This window comes from Alligator sinensis, unplaced genomic scaffold, assembly GCF_000455745.1.
Source record: "Alligator sinensis unplaced genomic scaffold, ASM45574v1 scaffold1911_1, whole genome shotgun sequence".
In the NCBI taxonomy this organism is placed as follows: Eukaryota; Metazoa; Chordata; order Crocodylia; family Alligatoridae; genus Alligator; species Alligator sinensis.
The window spans coordinates 85232-101798 of NW_005843188.1; the positions used below are offsets into that span (position 1 = coordinate 85232).

Here is a 16567-nt window from a genome sequence, read left to right on the forward strand (position 1 = left end):
GACTGTGGTTTGGGTTGTGGAGGAAGGGCTCTGCGGTCTGTGTCCCTGCAGCAGCCCCAGCTGGGAAGCTGCAGGGATATGGACCTCAGAGCCCTTCCTTTGCAACAGCCCCGGCTGGGCCACCCAGTACTGCAGCTGCTAGCTGAAGCTGTCAAGAGGATATGGGGGGAGAGAAGGGAGTCTCTCCTTCATGGACCCAGCTCATCCCCTCCCCAACCAGATCCCAGCCATAGGGACCTTGCAGGGGGCGGGGGGAGGGGAGGGACTCCACTCCCCCCCGCCACTACCTCCTCAGCTGCTACTGATAGTTGTTGGCTGGCGGGGGGAAGGGGCTCGGGCTGGGGGTAGGGGCTGCTTTGACAGCCTCCTGGGAGGTGTGCAGGAGTGGCCCCACCAGCCAGTGCAGAAAGGCTGTGAACCCCCTCACCCCCACAACAAACAGCAAATGTCTGCTTGGATGGCTCCTGCTGTAACTTATAGCACTTAGAGTAAAGCATGGTAAGTTTGAGTTCTTCTGCCAGGGGCCTTTTGAATGTTTGTACTCAGCCTCTGTGACAGGGCAAATAGATAAGTCACCCTGCCATATACATGCCTCTTCTATTGGCTTTGCAAGGCAATCAGGAGTAAATTGAGTGTGATTTATTTATAATGTTGATATAGGCCAGGGGTGTCCAAACTTTTTGAATGTGGGGCCGGATCATGAACTTTTTATCACCCAGTGGGCCAGCAGGAGTGGGTGCTCATGCAGCCTGTCCAGTCTGGCTATGGCATGGGGGCGCAGGGGTCAAGGGGTGCAGCCTGACCCTGCCATGTCCTCCCTGCCACCTGGGCAGCCTCAAGGATGCTCCCACACCTGCGCGCCTAGGCTCAGCAGCCAGGGGGACATGTGGGGACCCTACAGAGGGGTGTGGGATGTTCAGGGACACCCCTGTTCCCTCTCCCCCAGGGCAGCCTGAGCCCGAGCCTGACTGGCAGGCCTCTCCGGGGCCCACAACTCACCACCCTCAGTGTGATGTCTGCAGGCACGGGGGGATGTGGGGAGGCAGGAGTGGTGCCAGCTTCCCGCCCCGACAGCCACAGCTACAGCAGCAGTGGCAGCAGCATCTCCTACGGGCCCGGCCACAGCATCCCTCCGAGCCGGCATCCGCGCTCCCTGCACCCACCCACCTGCTGCACCACGACCTGCTCCAGTCCGTGTGGCCAGCGGGGACTGGTACAGGGCAGGGCTGGCATGCAAATGAGGAAGGGAGGGGTGGGGCTAGGAAGGGACAGCATGAAATGAGGGGGGAGGGGAGGAGCCGCACTGCATTGGCAACATCAAGCTGACGCGGTGTATGTGGGAACCTTGTCCCTTCCCCAGCCCTTCAGCAGCCATTAGGAAGCTGCTGAGGGGCTGGGGGAGGGACAAGGGGTGGGAACGAAAGTAAACAGTGGTTACTTTCATTTCCCGTTGCAGCACCTCGGGTCTCAGAAAATGGCTTGGCGGGCCGCATGGCGGCCTGTGGGCCATATGTTGGACAAGCCTGATATAGCCTTTGGAATATTTAAGCCAAACTGATGCTCATTAATTCCAGCAATAATTGGTGAGTTTGCATATACAATAAAAGCCGCGTTATCCGGCACCTTACAAACCAGCATGCTCTACTAACCGGCCTGTCAGTAGACATGGCAAAAGCGAAACTGGACCACCATGGCACTTCTGGTTTTGCCAAGCCCCCATGGCCCAGGGCAAAGCAGCCTGTGCTTCTGAGCCCCCACAGCCCGGGACATAGCAGCCTTTCCCCAGTGTGCCTGGGGCCCCCCTCCCTGTTCCCCAGCACACTGATGTGGCGGGAGGCACGGTGGCACACCAGACATGGCAAGAGGGGCAGGGGCCTGAACAGGCAAAGACACCTGTTTGGACCTCTCAGATAACTGGCATATTTGGTTATCCGGCACCCCCCCATCCCCCATGGGTGCTGGATAACAAAGCTTTTCCTGGATGCAAATGTAATCTGAATGCTTTCTGAATTACTGGTGCTTGCAATACTCTAAGTAGGATGGCATGAGCAATACACATCTGAAATATGTTGCAGATAAGGGTGTATTTTGTCTAGTAAAAGAATATTGCAGACTAATACAAGAGATTCCATGCATGCATTTAAACACCCAAACAGAGAGCTGTCTGAAACTGACAAAGTAAAATGATCGCTTAGAAGAATTATATTGCATTACAAAATGAAAAGTTTTTGATATTTTTAAGAATATACTTGCATTAGTTAATAATCCTTTGGTCATGGGAGAGCATGGACTTCAGGATTTCAGACCATTAGGAACAAAGCTAAAAAGTAGGCTCAGTTTTTGGATGCCATTAGTAACTTGGTTTAAGATGTTGGCATGTGCCATGAGTCCAGCTGAAGTTATCAATTCCTGCAAATACTGAGCAACCTCTACAGGTTATAGAGCCAAGATTTTCAAAAGTGACTGGTAATTGTATGCATCTTTGCTGAGGTACAGTTAAAACTGGCTTGATCTGTATGCAGTGCTGAGTAACCACCTTCTGAAAATCTGTTCTCTTTAAGCTGCATCACATTGGGTGCTGACAGATGTGCAGGTCCCTGCTCTAACTCATGATGCTTCACATAAAGCACTATGAGTAGAGCGACCCTCCCCTGCAACCCAACAGAAATTCTCCTGTTCATTTGAGGTTGGGGGAGGATTGAGCTCCCATGTGGAGCCAGTCGAGTAGAAGACCCTGGCTGCAGCCTCTCTCCCCTAGCCCTATCCTCTCCCCCGCTCCCAGCTCCAGTGCCATCTGCAGGAAGGGAGTGGGGAGAAGGGAAGGGGAGTGTGCTGCTGGCTGAGGTTTGTTGGGGTAGGGGGCTCATGAAGCAGGGGGGCTCCAATTCATCCCCCACCCCTCCAGCTCAGACCGGGCAAACCCCAGCCCACAGTTCACTCTCCATCCCTTCTTCCCCCTCCCTTCCTATAGATAGTACCAGGGGTGGGGCTGGGCTGCATTAGCCCAGCTGGATCTCAGCACAAATTAATCGTAGGGAAGAGAAATTCCCTAAGGTGCTCCAAAGTGGAGCATCTTCATCTGATCCCTCATGTGGTGAGGGTTAATTTGTCACATGATTGGCCACTTTTAAAGGACTTTGCATCTGTGCACATGTCACGGCATGGCTGTAGAGAGTGTTCAGGGGGCCAATTATGCAACAAATGTCACTTCTGTCAGTGCCCATCGGGTCCTCCACAACAGTACTCACTTTGAAATATCTCAACCATTGTGTTTTAGGCCCAGTACTCAAGAAGGAGGCATCCAAGATTAGAGGCAATTTGGGGATTAAAGGACCTTAGTGCTGATTCTTCAACTTCTGTAACTGACAAGATGAAAAGATACCTCTTTCTCTTCCTCTTTCCTGCCATAGGTCTTGCTATAGTTGATTGGCGTATCCCAGCCTTCCTGTTCACAGAGCACCTGGTAGAAGGCTGCATTTACCAGAATGCTGCTTGTTTTGAAGGGAGAAGAGGAAGGAGTGGGAAGCGCTGTGTTGGAAGAAGTTAGAGGCATTGTCTTCTCCTGGTTTCGGTTCTTTTTCATGCTTAAATCCAGAGTGCCATTTTCGTCCACTTCTATCTCGGCTCCCTGATATGCAACAGGAAACAGAAACATGTTTAGGCAATGCACAGTTTGCTGCTGCAAAATAGCCATGTGGTGCTTTTAAGGGATAAATTTAAATGCATGCTTTTATTTAAATGCATCTGAATCTAAAACCAGCTTTCTGAATTACATCGGTTAATGTTTAATTCTTAGGCAGACTTAAGTGTAACCTCAATAGTATTCTCTATGGTTCTGAGCTTAAACCTAGTAAGTAGAATTTAAGTATGATGCTTCTAAAATATAAACTGTACAGACCAAATTGGAATTTATTTAAATTTTTAAAACAAGTTTTAAATCTTCTTGATCTTGTTACCCTTACAGAGAACTCTGACCCTAATTCACAGCTAAAAGCATTAATGTACCACTTAGGTCATCTGCAGAATTATTATTACATTGCTCCCCTTCCCTCCAGGATCTGGAAATATTACAACATCTGTATCATGGGGGCAAAGTGGCTGAGGGAAGAAATATGCTAAACCAGATGCAGTAAGAAAATTTTTCACTGGGGCTTCATACATCAATGGAAATATCATATTGTCTTAATCAGAGGTTGACTTAGAAAGCACCTTTGAAAAGATTTATTACAAAATTAGGGCCAAATTATGCCATTAAGGCACAGATCTACATTGAGAGCAGCATGATGGGAGCCATGGGGAGAGGTCCTGGAGGCATTGTAAGCAATTCCTCATGGAAAGCTCTAACATGGCTTGTGTAAGCATCTGCTGCCCCATCCCATAGGGAGGTACTCTATGAATTCACTTCTGCAAAGAACGAGCTCTGCTGGCTGGTGTATGTGGGAGTTGTGGAAAGCCTGTTCCTTGACCCCTGTTTTTGGTTAAAAAGAACACCTACACAGGAAGGCACAGGGGCTGCCACTGTATCTTTCAATTGCTCAGTTCTTCTACCATCGTATGATCATAAAAAGGGGATATAAGGTACAATTCTCAGTAGAGCTATCATCTTCCATGCTTTCACATACTACTGGGTTTGGAGGAGGGCTCATTTGGGTTGTGCCAGTATATGAATTCACAAGATAGCTCTTCCTCCTGCTTCCCCACAGCCCCACAGCATTTTGCTTGTCTAAATCCTCTCTTAGGAAATTAGAAACTGTTTGCCCTTCATTTTTGGGGGATTCTCCACTTCCTCTGACGATCCCTAGTTCTTCTGCAAGTGGAGCCAAGGCATAACTCTCACAACAGGGAGCAAAGTTGTACATGTGTGGATGGGGCAAATTAGGGGACTCATCTCTGCCTAATACACAGTTACTAGAGTCAAATGGAGCCAAACCATGAAAGAAGATTGTGCCTACAGGATGCAAGTGTCATGTGGGGTCTCTGGAAGACCAGAGACCTTTGTGGTCTAGCTGCAAAAATTACCCACCCCTAAAAGGCCAACACTTGGCTTGGTATTGTCGGGTTATGTGTAGGGATGGACCGAAATAATTATTTTGTACTTTTTGGGGAAAATGTAAAATCAGGCATTTCCCATGAAAATCAGAGAAATCCATGAAAAAAAGGAGCCCCCCCCCCCCCCCAAAGCAGGGGAAAGTGGGGCTCTGTGTAAAAATAAAAGGTTTTTCTTTCCCCCCCACCTGGGAAGCAGCCAAGATGGCTGGGTGATTGGGTGAAAGGGCTGCCCTCATGCAGCCTCTCAGCCCTGCAGCCTGGGCAGACAGGCCCAGCCCTGCTCTTTTTTTCTCTGCAGCCACAGCCCCAGCTGGGCCCATCCATGGTAAGTGGGTGTTGTGAAGGATGGGGCTGGGGAGAAGCAGGGATGGGCCAGAGGGGCAGTGGGGTGGCAGCAGCCCATTCCTGCACCGGGGGGGGGGGGGGTGGTCGAGGGAAGCAAGGATGGGCTGGGAGGAGAACAGCCGAGTCTGGCCATGGGGCAGTGGGGTGGTGGCAACCCATCCCTGCACCCGTGTGGGACTGGGGAGGGGTCAGGGGAAACAAGGCTGGGCCAGGAAGAGCACAGCTGAGTCTGGCCATGGGGCAGTAGGGTGGTGGCAGCCCATCCACAAGCCTACACAGCCAAGGAGGGACTGGGAAGGAGGGGTAGTATTTTTCTCTCCGTGCAGGCCAGGACTGGGTGGGGAATGGGATCAGGCCGGGCCAGGGGGCAGTGGCATGGAGGCAGCTCACGTGTCTGCTGGCTGCCCCAGATAGTCAGAGGTGTGGCAGGAGCGGCCACAATCTGCCTGTGAAATTGGAGCCTGGGGTCATGGCAAGCCTGTGAAATTTGGCCCCAGGCTCCACGATCCCTAGTAATATGATAATTATCAGAGTAACAGTGATTTTTCAGGCAGTCAGTGTGTCAAAGTTTTAAATTATATGTTCCCATTTTTACTGGCATTATTATTATTTGTACCACGGTAGTGCCCAGAGACACCAGTCAGGAATTGCATCATAGTCATCCTGTGTCACTATGGAGGCAGTCACTCAGAGAGCTTACAATTTGATATAATAGAATATGGATTTTGCCTCAGCATTGATAGCACAAATATTGAATTGAATAAGTTTATGAAAGGCATGGTATGGCAGGACAGGGAGTTTTGGCATACCAGACAGATTGTTTTGAATCCCAGCTCTCATAAGCACTGAGAGACCATCCAACAATTTAGAGTTAGCATCCTTCTTCAGGTATTTAGTCTTTATTCCTACACAGGAAAGCAGCTTCCTCAAGCTGTACTGTTGGCAGGCTGCAACGGCAGGTGGTAGTCAGTGATTTGGGCATACGTTTTCAGAAGTAACTATTGATTTTGGATGGCTCAATATTTTGGATGCCTGAGTTGTGGGACCTTAAGTATGTCTGATTTTCAGAAAATGCTGAGGACCCAGCCCCCTGGAAATTAGGTCTCTTCAGCAATGTTTCAAGCTGGGTAGTCAACCCTGAAGCATAGCACTGCTGGAAATGTAGAGTGAAATCATTATTCATCACTCCATTTACTAGGCACAGGCGTAAGAAAGACCCTAGCTTGGTTCCAAGGACTACCAGACCAGCTGCTTGCACACAATTTAGAAATTCAAAGGCACCTCTTCTATTTGTTTCTCTTGCATGACAAAGTTCACAATTTCAATCACTCAGCTTAAAAAGAGAGATGCTTTATAATATTTATGGGAAGTAAATACACTTCTAATATGTTCATACTAAGACGCTTTGGTTCTATCTTTCTGCCCCTTTTTAGTAAATAGTTTAATCTCCTGTGATAGTTTTAAGCCCTGAATTTGACAGGACAGCTTATCCTGGATAATAACTTAGTAACCACAACATCTTATGCCATCTGTATAATATCAAATACATTTTTATACCAGCATTAATAAACCTTAGTTACAAAAATCCAAGATATTAACTATATCGGTGCCAAGTGCACTCTCCAGGATCTGACAATATAGCTGTACCATGATTGCTCCAGTGTTTTTTGGCTTCACAGTTGATATGTAACTGTAGCAATGAAACAGACCTACAGTAATCAAGTTTAATGACCAATGTAAAGTAAAATGCTAAATATTGTAGTTGCTGACATTTTTCATAATAAAAAAACTTGGGTTAAGTCTGCACAACCAACATTCACATAAAATTCCAGACCTCTGTGACAGATGGCTTAGGAAAGGAAGCCATGTGATTGGGCTGCAGTAGTTTTATAGTGCAAAACCCATAAATAGTGCAGATTCTCTGACACTGACAAAATATCAACTACTCTGAAGGCATCAACAACAACAAAAATTGAGCAAAAAAATGGAGTAAAAACAAGCAAAATCCCCTCCCAAATCAACTTGCAGATGGAAAATTGTTGGAAACATATATCATCTTTGAGAATGGAGCTATACCAAGGAAGCCCCATTGATGGACAGATTATTTACTAATGTGGGTATCAAGTGATTCTACTGTTTTCCCAAAATTCACATAGAAGTTGGGTTCGGTAACGTGCACCTAATATTGACAAGGAAAGGCATAGGTTGTGCATTTGTGAAGCAGTGTACAGATGGGGTTTAAGTGAGCTCACAGATGCACACAACAATCAAATATAGTCATGGAAAAATAGCCCCCTTTGTCCATTGTAGGATCACACGTTTACAGCATGGCTTTTTTTATTTAGAACAGTATAAAATAGCTATCACTTTGCTGTATCCTCGGCAAACTCCAAATGGCAGGGCAAAAAAAGGATAATCAGAGAGACTGTTCCAATATTCTTTCCTATTCTCCTACTGCCTTCCTCTCCAAATCTCTCTTTCCTTTATTTTCCTGATATTTATTTTCACATTAATTTTAAACAGGAACTAAGAAGATTAAAATGTCCAAAGGTCTTGTTAGAATTCAGCTATGAAATTAGCAGAAAAAATATACTTAGTTCACACTGGCAAAAGCCATGTTTACTTTTAGTGAAGACCCGGTCTTGTTCCTGTTCAAATTAACAAACAGCTGGAGCAGGCCTCTGCCTCTTTGTATACCAAGACATGCTTTAAATATGTCTACCAAAATGATTTAGCATACAGGGCTCTCCTAACAACTGAAGTATATACATTACACCATTTCTGGCCACATAGGGCTCAAATGTCTGATTCTTTCCTAATTTACACTAGTTTTGAGTTGACACAACTTTGTGGGGCCTGATGCTAATTTCATTTACATTTGTCTGAGTTGGGAGAAAATTAATTGAAGACAACAGAGCAAAATCAGTGCAAGCGAGAGGAGAAACATGTTAATTGAATTCAAGTTACTTCTGATTTACTCTGATGCTAGTGACAGTATAATCACCCCCATAGGTCTTAAAAGCATCTGGAAACAGGAGTTTAGAATGAAAAATGAGAGAAAAATGGCTACAACATAATTCCTCGTTCTTCAGGTTCTGTGTAGTGAAACAGATAGAGCAAAACTACTCTATTACGGATAAGACAATTTGTACACAAAAAAACATAGATCTCTAGCTACTGCACAGAACAATATACTTAACTGAGGTTTCTAGTTATAAGAAATCCTGTATTTTATAAAATATATTCCAAAAATTTTCTTAGCATACTATGAAGTACTTCAATAAACAGTTAAAACTGAACTGTCTATCACAGAAATGGACACAGCGTGGCACATTTTTATGGTGCGTTATCACAATCCCTTTTACTGTGTTTGTTGGCTTACTTGGTAACTTACTACATTTCATATTCTGCAGCATCCCTTGAGTAATAAGTACAAGTAAAGCCTTTATTCTATAGCTGGATCACTGAGGGTAAATCATTATGCCTAAATGAATCTGACTTAAGAACTAAGGCCTTAAGGGGGATGCTACTATAATAGTTAAGTTTGATTGGCAGCCATCATGATACATGATACTAATGTTTGGAAAAAGAAAAATCATGGTTTTTTCCCCCTACATTGTGATAATCCCACTTGAGAAAAATTTGGTCTAGATCTAAGGAGCATTACTAATTCTAGATATACTTTCCAGTTTTACCAAAAAAATAATCCTTAGGAACAGCAATATCTATAAAATCAAAATTTCTTTAAGCACGTGGGCCCTATTCTGCAAATACTTACATGCTATGAGCTTCCTTGGTGAGTTCCCCTACCAAAGAAAACTGAAAGGTTGAAGAGAAAAATGTTTTTAAAAGAATGTCTTTAAAAAGACGTATGTTCAGAAGTATTTACAAGATAAGGGTGTTGTACTAGGTTTGACACTTTTGAGACACAAATAAAGACATATTTTCAAAACTATTTAGGTATGGTGAGTGCCTAAATTCTTTAAATACTTTTTTGAATCTGGTCTAGAGAAGCTTGTCAACCAAAAATGAAAAATAGGGACATGCTGATGATTTCAACACGCATAGAAAGTGTAACAGAGCAATAACTGGAGATACTCAGTTTGTTTGTTTCTTTCAGAAGTCATTGTAGTCACTGGTCTTCTTTTGGAAGATTTTTTGTGCATTACTAATTGAAGATGTTTGGGGTAGGGCCTTGTTTGGTGACCAGGCTGAATTTCAACTGCAGTGTACTTGGAACTGATGCAGTCATCATCATCGTTATCATCATCAACATCCAAGAAGAGAGAGATGACATAATTTGTGTTTTCAGGTTTTGTTCAAAAACAGAATTTGAACTTCAAACATTTCAAGCAAGTGTCATTTTTTGTTTTCTTTCAAGGCACAGTGCGCATATGCCATTTTGTCTAAACAGGTGGGAAAAACACCAAAACATTAAACAGAATGCTTGGCAAGCCGCAGCTCTGAGGATAAAGATAGACTGTACTGCTTGCTTCTACCTCTGCAAGTAGTGATGGTGATGACGGCTGTGAAACAAAAAAATCTCTGATGGGTTCTGGTACATGCACTTATGCTACGCTAGGCACAATGGGCTGATCCAGCTTCTCCGGGAGTCCATCCACTGATTTCAGTGGGAGGTGGTTTGGGCCCTATAGACAGACAATTAGGCTGAGAGGCTGTGATTCAGTGCTTGACACTCTTGGTTGAGTTGAGAATGGTGTCTGAATCAATTACACAATTACTACATTTCAGGGGCCCAGTTAAACAGAATTCCTGGCATCTGAAAAGATCTACAAGCTTACTTCCACCTCGGAGCACATAGCAGTAACACTACTTATTTTAAAAAAATAATGCTGTAAAGGTTTCAATAGCAGCCATGACATTTTGTATGCAATTGGCTGCAAATTAACTGAGGGAGCTTGGGATCCAATTTAATTTGGACTAAATGTAATCCAAGTCCATTACAAGATAATTTTTTTATAGTTATATATGGTAGATCAACACTGGGCATCCACTGTCACTGTGCCATTTTTTTCTGGCCAACAGCAGTGCTAAATATATAACGTGATTTTCTTCCCACCTCTATTCAGCTTAGTCTGGCTTCCTTCCTTTCATTCTGAGACTTAGAAACCTGGGAAGATTATCTAGGATAGTTGCAAATATACCAAACTCGTGGAAAAATAAAATCTTGCTTTATCTTTGCCAACAAATGTACTTTTTTCACTTATATGTTATGTGTTTTTAGAGGGAAAAGAAGATCCATTTTCAAAGTCATGGGTCAAATGGTTACTAAGAAACATACAACATTTTTGAAATAAAGATGCAAAATTTGCAGACAAAATATTTCACAGAGCCACATCAGAAAATACTTTTGTAAAAGAAAAAAAAATCTAAGTATTTTTACAGATTTGACAGTTCCAGCTCTGCTTCCAGAGGGAACCCTGCTGCTGCCTCTACCAACCTATGGATGCAGCTGAAGCAGTATGAGTCTATCCATTCCTCATTCCACCTCTTCCTTCTCATTGGCAAGGCATTCTGCTGCGCAATGGTGGGAGGACAGCTGAAGCCCACATAGGGGGTCAACACCCTTGCAAGTTACAGAGCTTTGATCTGCTGTGGTGACATCTGCACTGCTTAATTTTCCTTTGACAAAGGGATGGGATGTGAGGGAAAGGCTGAGAGACCTGCTACTACATAGCTCCAAGTTAGGCCACTCCATGTAAGTGTTTATGGGCATGATGCCTATTCATGTTGTTGAGAATAGAAGAAATGAAGTTATTAACAGTGCAGTCAAATTAATCTGTTTCTGTTTGTCTACAAATGCAGCATACAGCCAATAAAATATTCAGGACCTTTTTGATCATTTAAAAATATATATGTGATGTTCATGTGATTTAATGTTCACTTAGCAAATATCAGCCACAAAAATTCAAATAAATAAAGCAACAAACAAATATATTCTTGCTTTGCTGCATTTTAAAAAAGAATACTTCTCTAGGATAGCCTCCAAGTGATTCTGTTTACTACAGATTCCTGTAAGACCCCATTTGCTTAAAGTAATAACTAGCCAAAGCCAAATAAAAAAGGGTTTTGTTTGATTTTGGCCATGAAGCCTGTTTGGGGCTTACTGGCCTCTGCTCTAGCCAGAAGCTAATTCTGTTTCTTCTGTCAGATGTTCTGTAGCACTGGGCTGTCACTGTGCCTCCTGAAAGTTTGGCAAAAGTAGATACAGGCAGATGACAAGGTATGCAGGTGATATTCTTTTAGGCTGTATTCCTGACTGTGAGAAAGGAATAATCTATGAGCCCCAAGTGTGTCTGAGTTCATTACTATTATGTTCATCTCCACTTAAACCTTCCATGATTTGGCAAACATGAAGCAGGTACAGAGTAGAAATCTTTGGGTTATGCCTAGTCCCTTTATTGCTCTTCTCTGGCAAGAAAGGTCTGTTGCTGAGGTCAGCCAAAGGCTGCAGCAGCAAGTTATCCAACCACTGGCATCAATCTCCCTCTTAATGATAAAAGAAGCCTCTATTCAAGTCTGATGTAAGAAGCTCTATGTCGTTGATGTCAGGAATAGAGCTGTCAACTAGGAAAGAACACACTAAAACCTTTTGCACTCTGATAACATCCTTCTCTGTGCTGAGTGATGCATAGGTGAACGTGGTCCAGCATTGGAATGTCTGGTTAGCAGTCTCCCAACATCAGTTTGAAGAACCTGGCCATCACAGATGGAAATCAGACTCAGAAAAGTAGGAGAACCCACTTTGCAGAAGCACAAGGCTTGGAATATCTAATGAGGTGTTACACAGCTGCTGAAAGATGGGATTTCCTACAAAGAATAACAATTAGCCTCTGTGGCTATGGCACATAGGAAATCCATTGAACTTTGTAGTTCAACAGCTGTGGAAACTATTTCCAACCAGACTGAGCCTCACGCTTCCAGAGTATAGCAGGGGATGTATTAGAATATTATTGAAAGTCAGACAAACCAATCAATCTATCTATCCCCTGGCCCACCAACCTATTACTCCTTTTAATATTTTGTAACTGGGACTCAGAGTTTGTACAAAATCTACTGAAATTAGAGCATGGTCCAGACATTTCTGGGTGCTACTGCAATACAAGTAATAAAAAACACAACAGTACTTCTACTACTACTACCACCACCAATGGGTCACATTAATGTATCTTCCTATTTGCATGCATGAGTAACGTAGTACTATGTAATGTTGCAGATAATAAGACTACTAACTCATAACCACAACAAATAGCAAGGAATATTGCATTAAAACATGATTCAAATGATACCTACATAAGGAACTACTCTTAGTAAGCAGTTTTGCATCTTAAGAGATTTACCCAAATTGTCTACCAAACAAAATGGGCCTGGTTCTCCTCTTGCTTACACAGTGGAACTAATTCCATTGAAATCAATGGAGCCTACTCCACTTTATACCAGATCAGACTCAGGCCCAACAAATACAGTCTACCATTATTAAAAACCTTACCTCTGTTAATCAAATGATTTTTTATCAATATTTTGAGTGATTGTGTGTAACAGGCTGCAAAGTAACCCCCCGCTCCCCCCCATATTTTAATAGATCTAGGTCCATTACCCACCAAATACTGCTACCGGGTTTCAATTTTCCTCCCCCACTTGTCTTTCCCTTTATATGAGACCCATTAACAAGACAGTCACAAGGTAATTCTTGAAATTCCACCCTCCACACACCCAAAACAGTCAGTACAGTACCAATTTTTCTCTGCCTCTCTTCAAAAGAGCATGCAAACAGAGGCCTCCTTTTTTGGGATTTAATGCAGCTACTAACATGAAAGACAGTTTATTCACACAGTTTGGTAGCTTGCATACCCTCCAGGTTCTTGGACTACCCTACCTTGGCAGACAGACTCTGTGGTTTGTTGGAGAGGATCTCTGCTGCTTCCCTGCAGCGGGTGGAAAGGTTCAGGATAGCAGCAGCTGCTGCTATGTGGGTGTCTTCACTACATTGACCGTAGCTATAAGAGTTGGCATGGCAAGGGCTCTGTGTGTGGGCGCTAGCACTAGGCAGTCGATTAGAAAATTTCACTGGATTTGAAAAATGCTTTGCTGTTGAAGAGAGATTTGATTAGCAATTGCATGTATGTGATTTTTTCTAGTAGATAGATTTGTTTTTCAGATCATAATTTTGCATATTAAAACATGTAAAGAGTAACTTAAAAACAGTCTACTGGTTACTGAGGATTGCTGTAAAAGTGGTTTCAGAAATTGAACTTTTTGATTTTTAGAAGGAAAATGCCTTTTTTTACAGTTTTCCAATAAAAATATCCAAGGAATAAACCCTGAGCCATTTGCTGAGGTTTCACTTACTTCTTATTCAGCCAATGGCAATGCTGCTTGAGTAAGGACATAACAAAAATGAGAAGACATTGAGATTTGACCCCATGACCACTGTGGGGCAGAAGTGCTTGCAATCTTCATGAATGACTTCATAAGGGATTCTTTAGAGCACTATTGTATAAAAATAAGATTGATTTGTACAGTCAACATTTGTGTAGAAACAACATTTACACCAAAACCTGCCAACCTTACTGAATGGGTAGTCTTATTATACCCAAATATTACCTGTCTGAGTAAGGTGTGCAAGGCCTGGCTCTTGGGGAAGCTGGGGCTGTTCAATAAAAATATATCTTGGGAACATTTACTATTATATTTCATGAAAAATACCAACATTTAGGTGTGAGAATCTTTTATTGGACCAACTGCGTGGCTGGGATATGCTTAGATAAGCTTTTGAATGCAGGGCATTCTTTTTCAGAGTGACCTGAAGAAGAATGCATTTCATTTGAAAACTTGTCTGGTCTATCTTGACAATGCAGTTGGTTCAATAAAATATGTCACTCACAAAAATCTTTGCCTCTTGAGTATGTCCTGATCCATATAGCTGTAATATTATTAGACCATTATAACACTAATATTCAGGTTTAGACTTAAAACATAAAAAACCCAACCAAAAACATTTTGAGTTAGGATGATCTTAACTCACCTTGTTGTGTTTAATACAGTTGAGACTTCCTGGAATATTACATACATAATAGACATGATGATGTCAGTCAGGAATGAAGAACTACCTTAAAGGTGAACAGAAAAGCTTTTACCTGTCAAACATGGTTCTGTGTTTCTTCTCCATCACTATGATCTACTCTAAAGCAGAGTAGAGAGGAGCCTTCTTTGCCCTATGTTAGGAGTTTGAGATGTCATCAACTGTGGCAGTGGAAACACAGAACCATGAACTCAGAACTTGATACATAATAATGATTTCTTTCATCTGTAGAGCTCTCAAAATGATTTATGAAGGCAGGTTAGAAGGGAAACAATTTTCAACCCTATTTCAAACAAATTAATAAATACTTAGAACTCAAGCAAGAAATAGAAGAACTGAATAAAATCAAAACTGTTTTTATATAGCATGAACACACTGCAGAAACTTGTGTCATGTAGAGAAGGGACTGGGGTCTCAAAAGCAGGGCTTTCTTTGCATCTAGGATTTTGAGTTGGTCTATTCTAAGTGTTAGGGTGCTACATAAAACTCAGGTCAATATCCAAGCTTCCCCATTATTAGGAATGATTTGATCAAGCTTGTAAAGTCAGATCTAAATGTAATGCCATCCAGAGAAAACCAGAATTTGTTCTTCACACTGACTGAATGCCATATCTAAATATTAAACCTATCTTAATAGACCTGAGACTGGGAGTCCGATTCTGCTCTTCCTTTCATCTGTGCAAATTCGGAAGAATTCCAGGGAAGTAACTTGCCCTACTGAAAAATTGGAGTCTGAGCCAAATCAAGTGACCAAGTCTGTGCTTCTTAGCAGCTAGTTTAACTGAATTTACTCACAGAACCTATTCAAACAAGAGTTTCACTAAAGGGATTTATTCCATTATCCACTTAAAATGCTGACAAGAAATTGACTATCAAGTGACTATGTGCCTTACATAGATTGGTCAAATTTATGTATGCAACCCCCACAATATTATTGATTTTTTTTTATTCTTATTAACTAAGGCTACTGAACAAACCTCTACACCATCACTTTTTTATTGCTGACCCTTTCCATCTTGATATTTAGCTTACTCGCCAGCTCTCATGTTTTCATCTTTCCAGTATAACAGCAGAATAATGTGAAGAATGGCATGTTGTGAACTTTAATTATAATTTAAATGTTATATTGAAAATGTAGTAGGTACTTAGTTACAGATATAGGCAAGCATTTCAATTGTAAGTATTTAAAATGAACATTTGAAATAGAAATGCATATGTGCAAATAAAGAACTAAAAGCACATCTGGTCTGACAAACAATATCAGGAATTACATGCATCTGTTTGCATTCACACGTGTCTATTACATAGGCCGAACTAGGCTTCTGTAAATATGGTCCTAATACACAGTCATATATACACCTTGTTCATAATCTGAAAGCCTAAGCATGGTGCTCTTGTAAATTGCAGCTTTTCTGTTCACCTTAACTGTAACCATCCTTTCTTACATGGGGTTGGGTGGGATGTGTAACACTAGGCAGTATTTTTTTCCTCTTTAGTTTCTTTAGTTAAATTTTAATGACAATAAATGCATTCAAAATAAAGAAATACTTTTAGTGACATTGCTTTGGAGCTACCTTCCTTTAAGCCCCGCAACAACATGAATGAAACAATCTTCACATGTATCCACTGCCTGCCTAGTAGTAGGATCTTTTGGGGAAATTTTGCATATATTGAAATAATTATGGACACAGCAATGTTAGCAGCAGCTCACCAGTTAGGCATAGAGAGCCTGTACTGAAAAGGATCTATAACTATCATGATGATACTATGCAGATTGTGATACCTTACTCATACTGAGCATGTCTACACTAGATGTTTACTGCAGAGCTGCCTAATTAGCTCTGCAGTAAAATGTCACCATCTACATGTGCGGTGCTATTAGGATTGAGTAAACTAACTAACTCTGCCTCAGGACAGTACTTCCAAACACAAGTACTATCCTATGACAGAGTTATTTACTCTGCTGCTACACACGTGTAGATGCTGATGGGGCTGGTTGGGGCATGAGGGTGCCTCAGTGCAGAGGTTGCCTGCTGGCTAGCCCTGCACTGACACACCCTTGCACCCCAG

The 16567-nt window shown here is 42.5% G+C and overlaps 1 protein-coding gene across 5 annotated transcripts in view; it reads right to left on the minus strand.

Moving 5' to 3' along the window:
• Positions 1-16567, minus strand: part of ST18 (ST18, C2H2C-type zinc finger) — a 65412-nt gene that overhangs the window by 33351 nt on the left and 15494 nt on the right. For 3 of the 5 annotated variants that reach the window (XM_025194390.1, XM_025194392.1, XM_025194391.1), the window contains 2 exons: positions 13292-13503; positions 3383-3628 (listed from right to left, as the gene is read on the minus strand). In XM_025194390.1, the coding sequence (XP_025050175.1) occupies positions 3383-3628; positions 13292-13503 (458 nt within the window). The remainder of the gene's footprint in view (positions 1-3382; positions 3629-13291; positions 13504-16567) is intronic. The other 2 variants (XM_025194394.1, XM_025194393.1) reach the window with 1 other exon arrangement.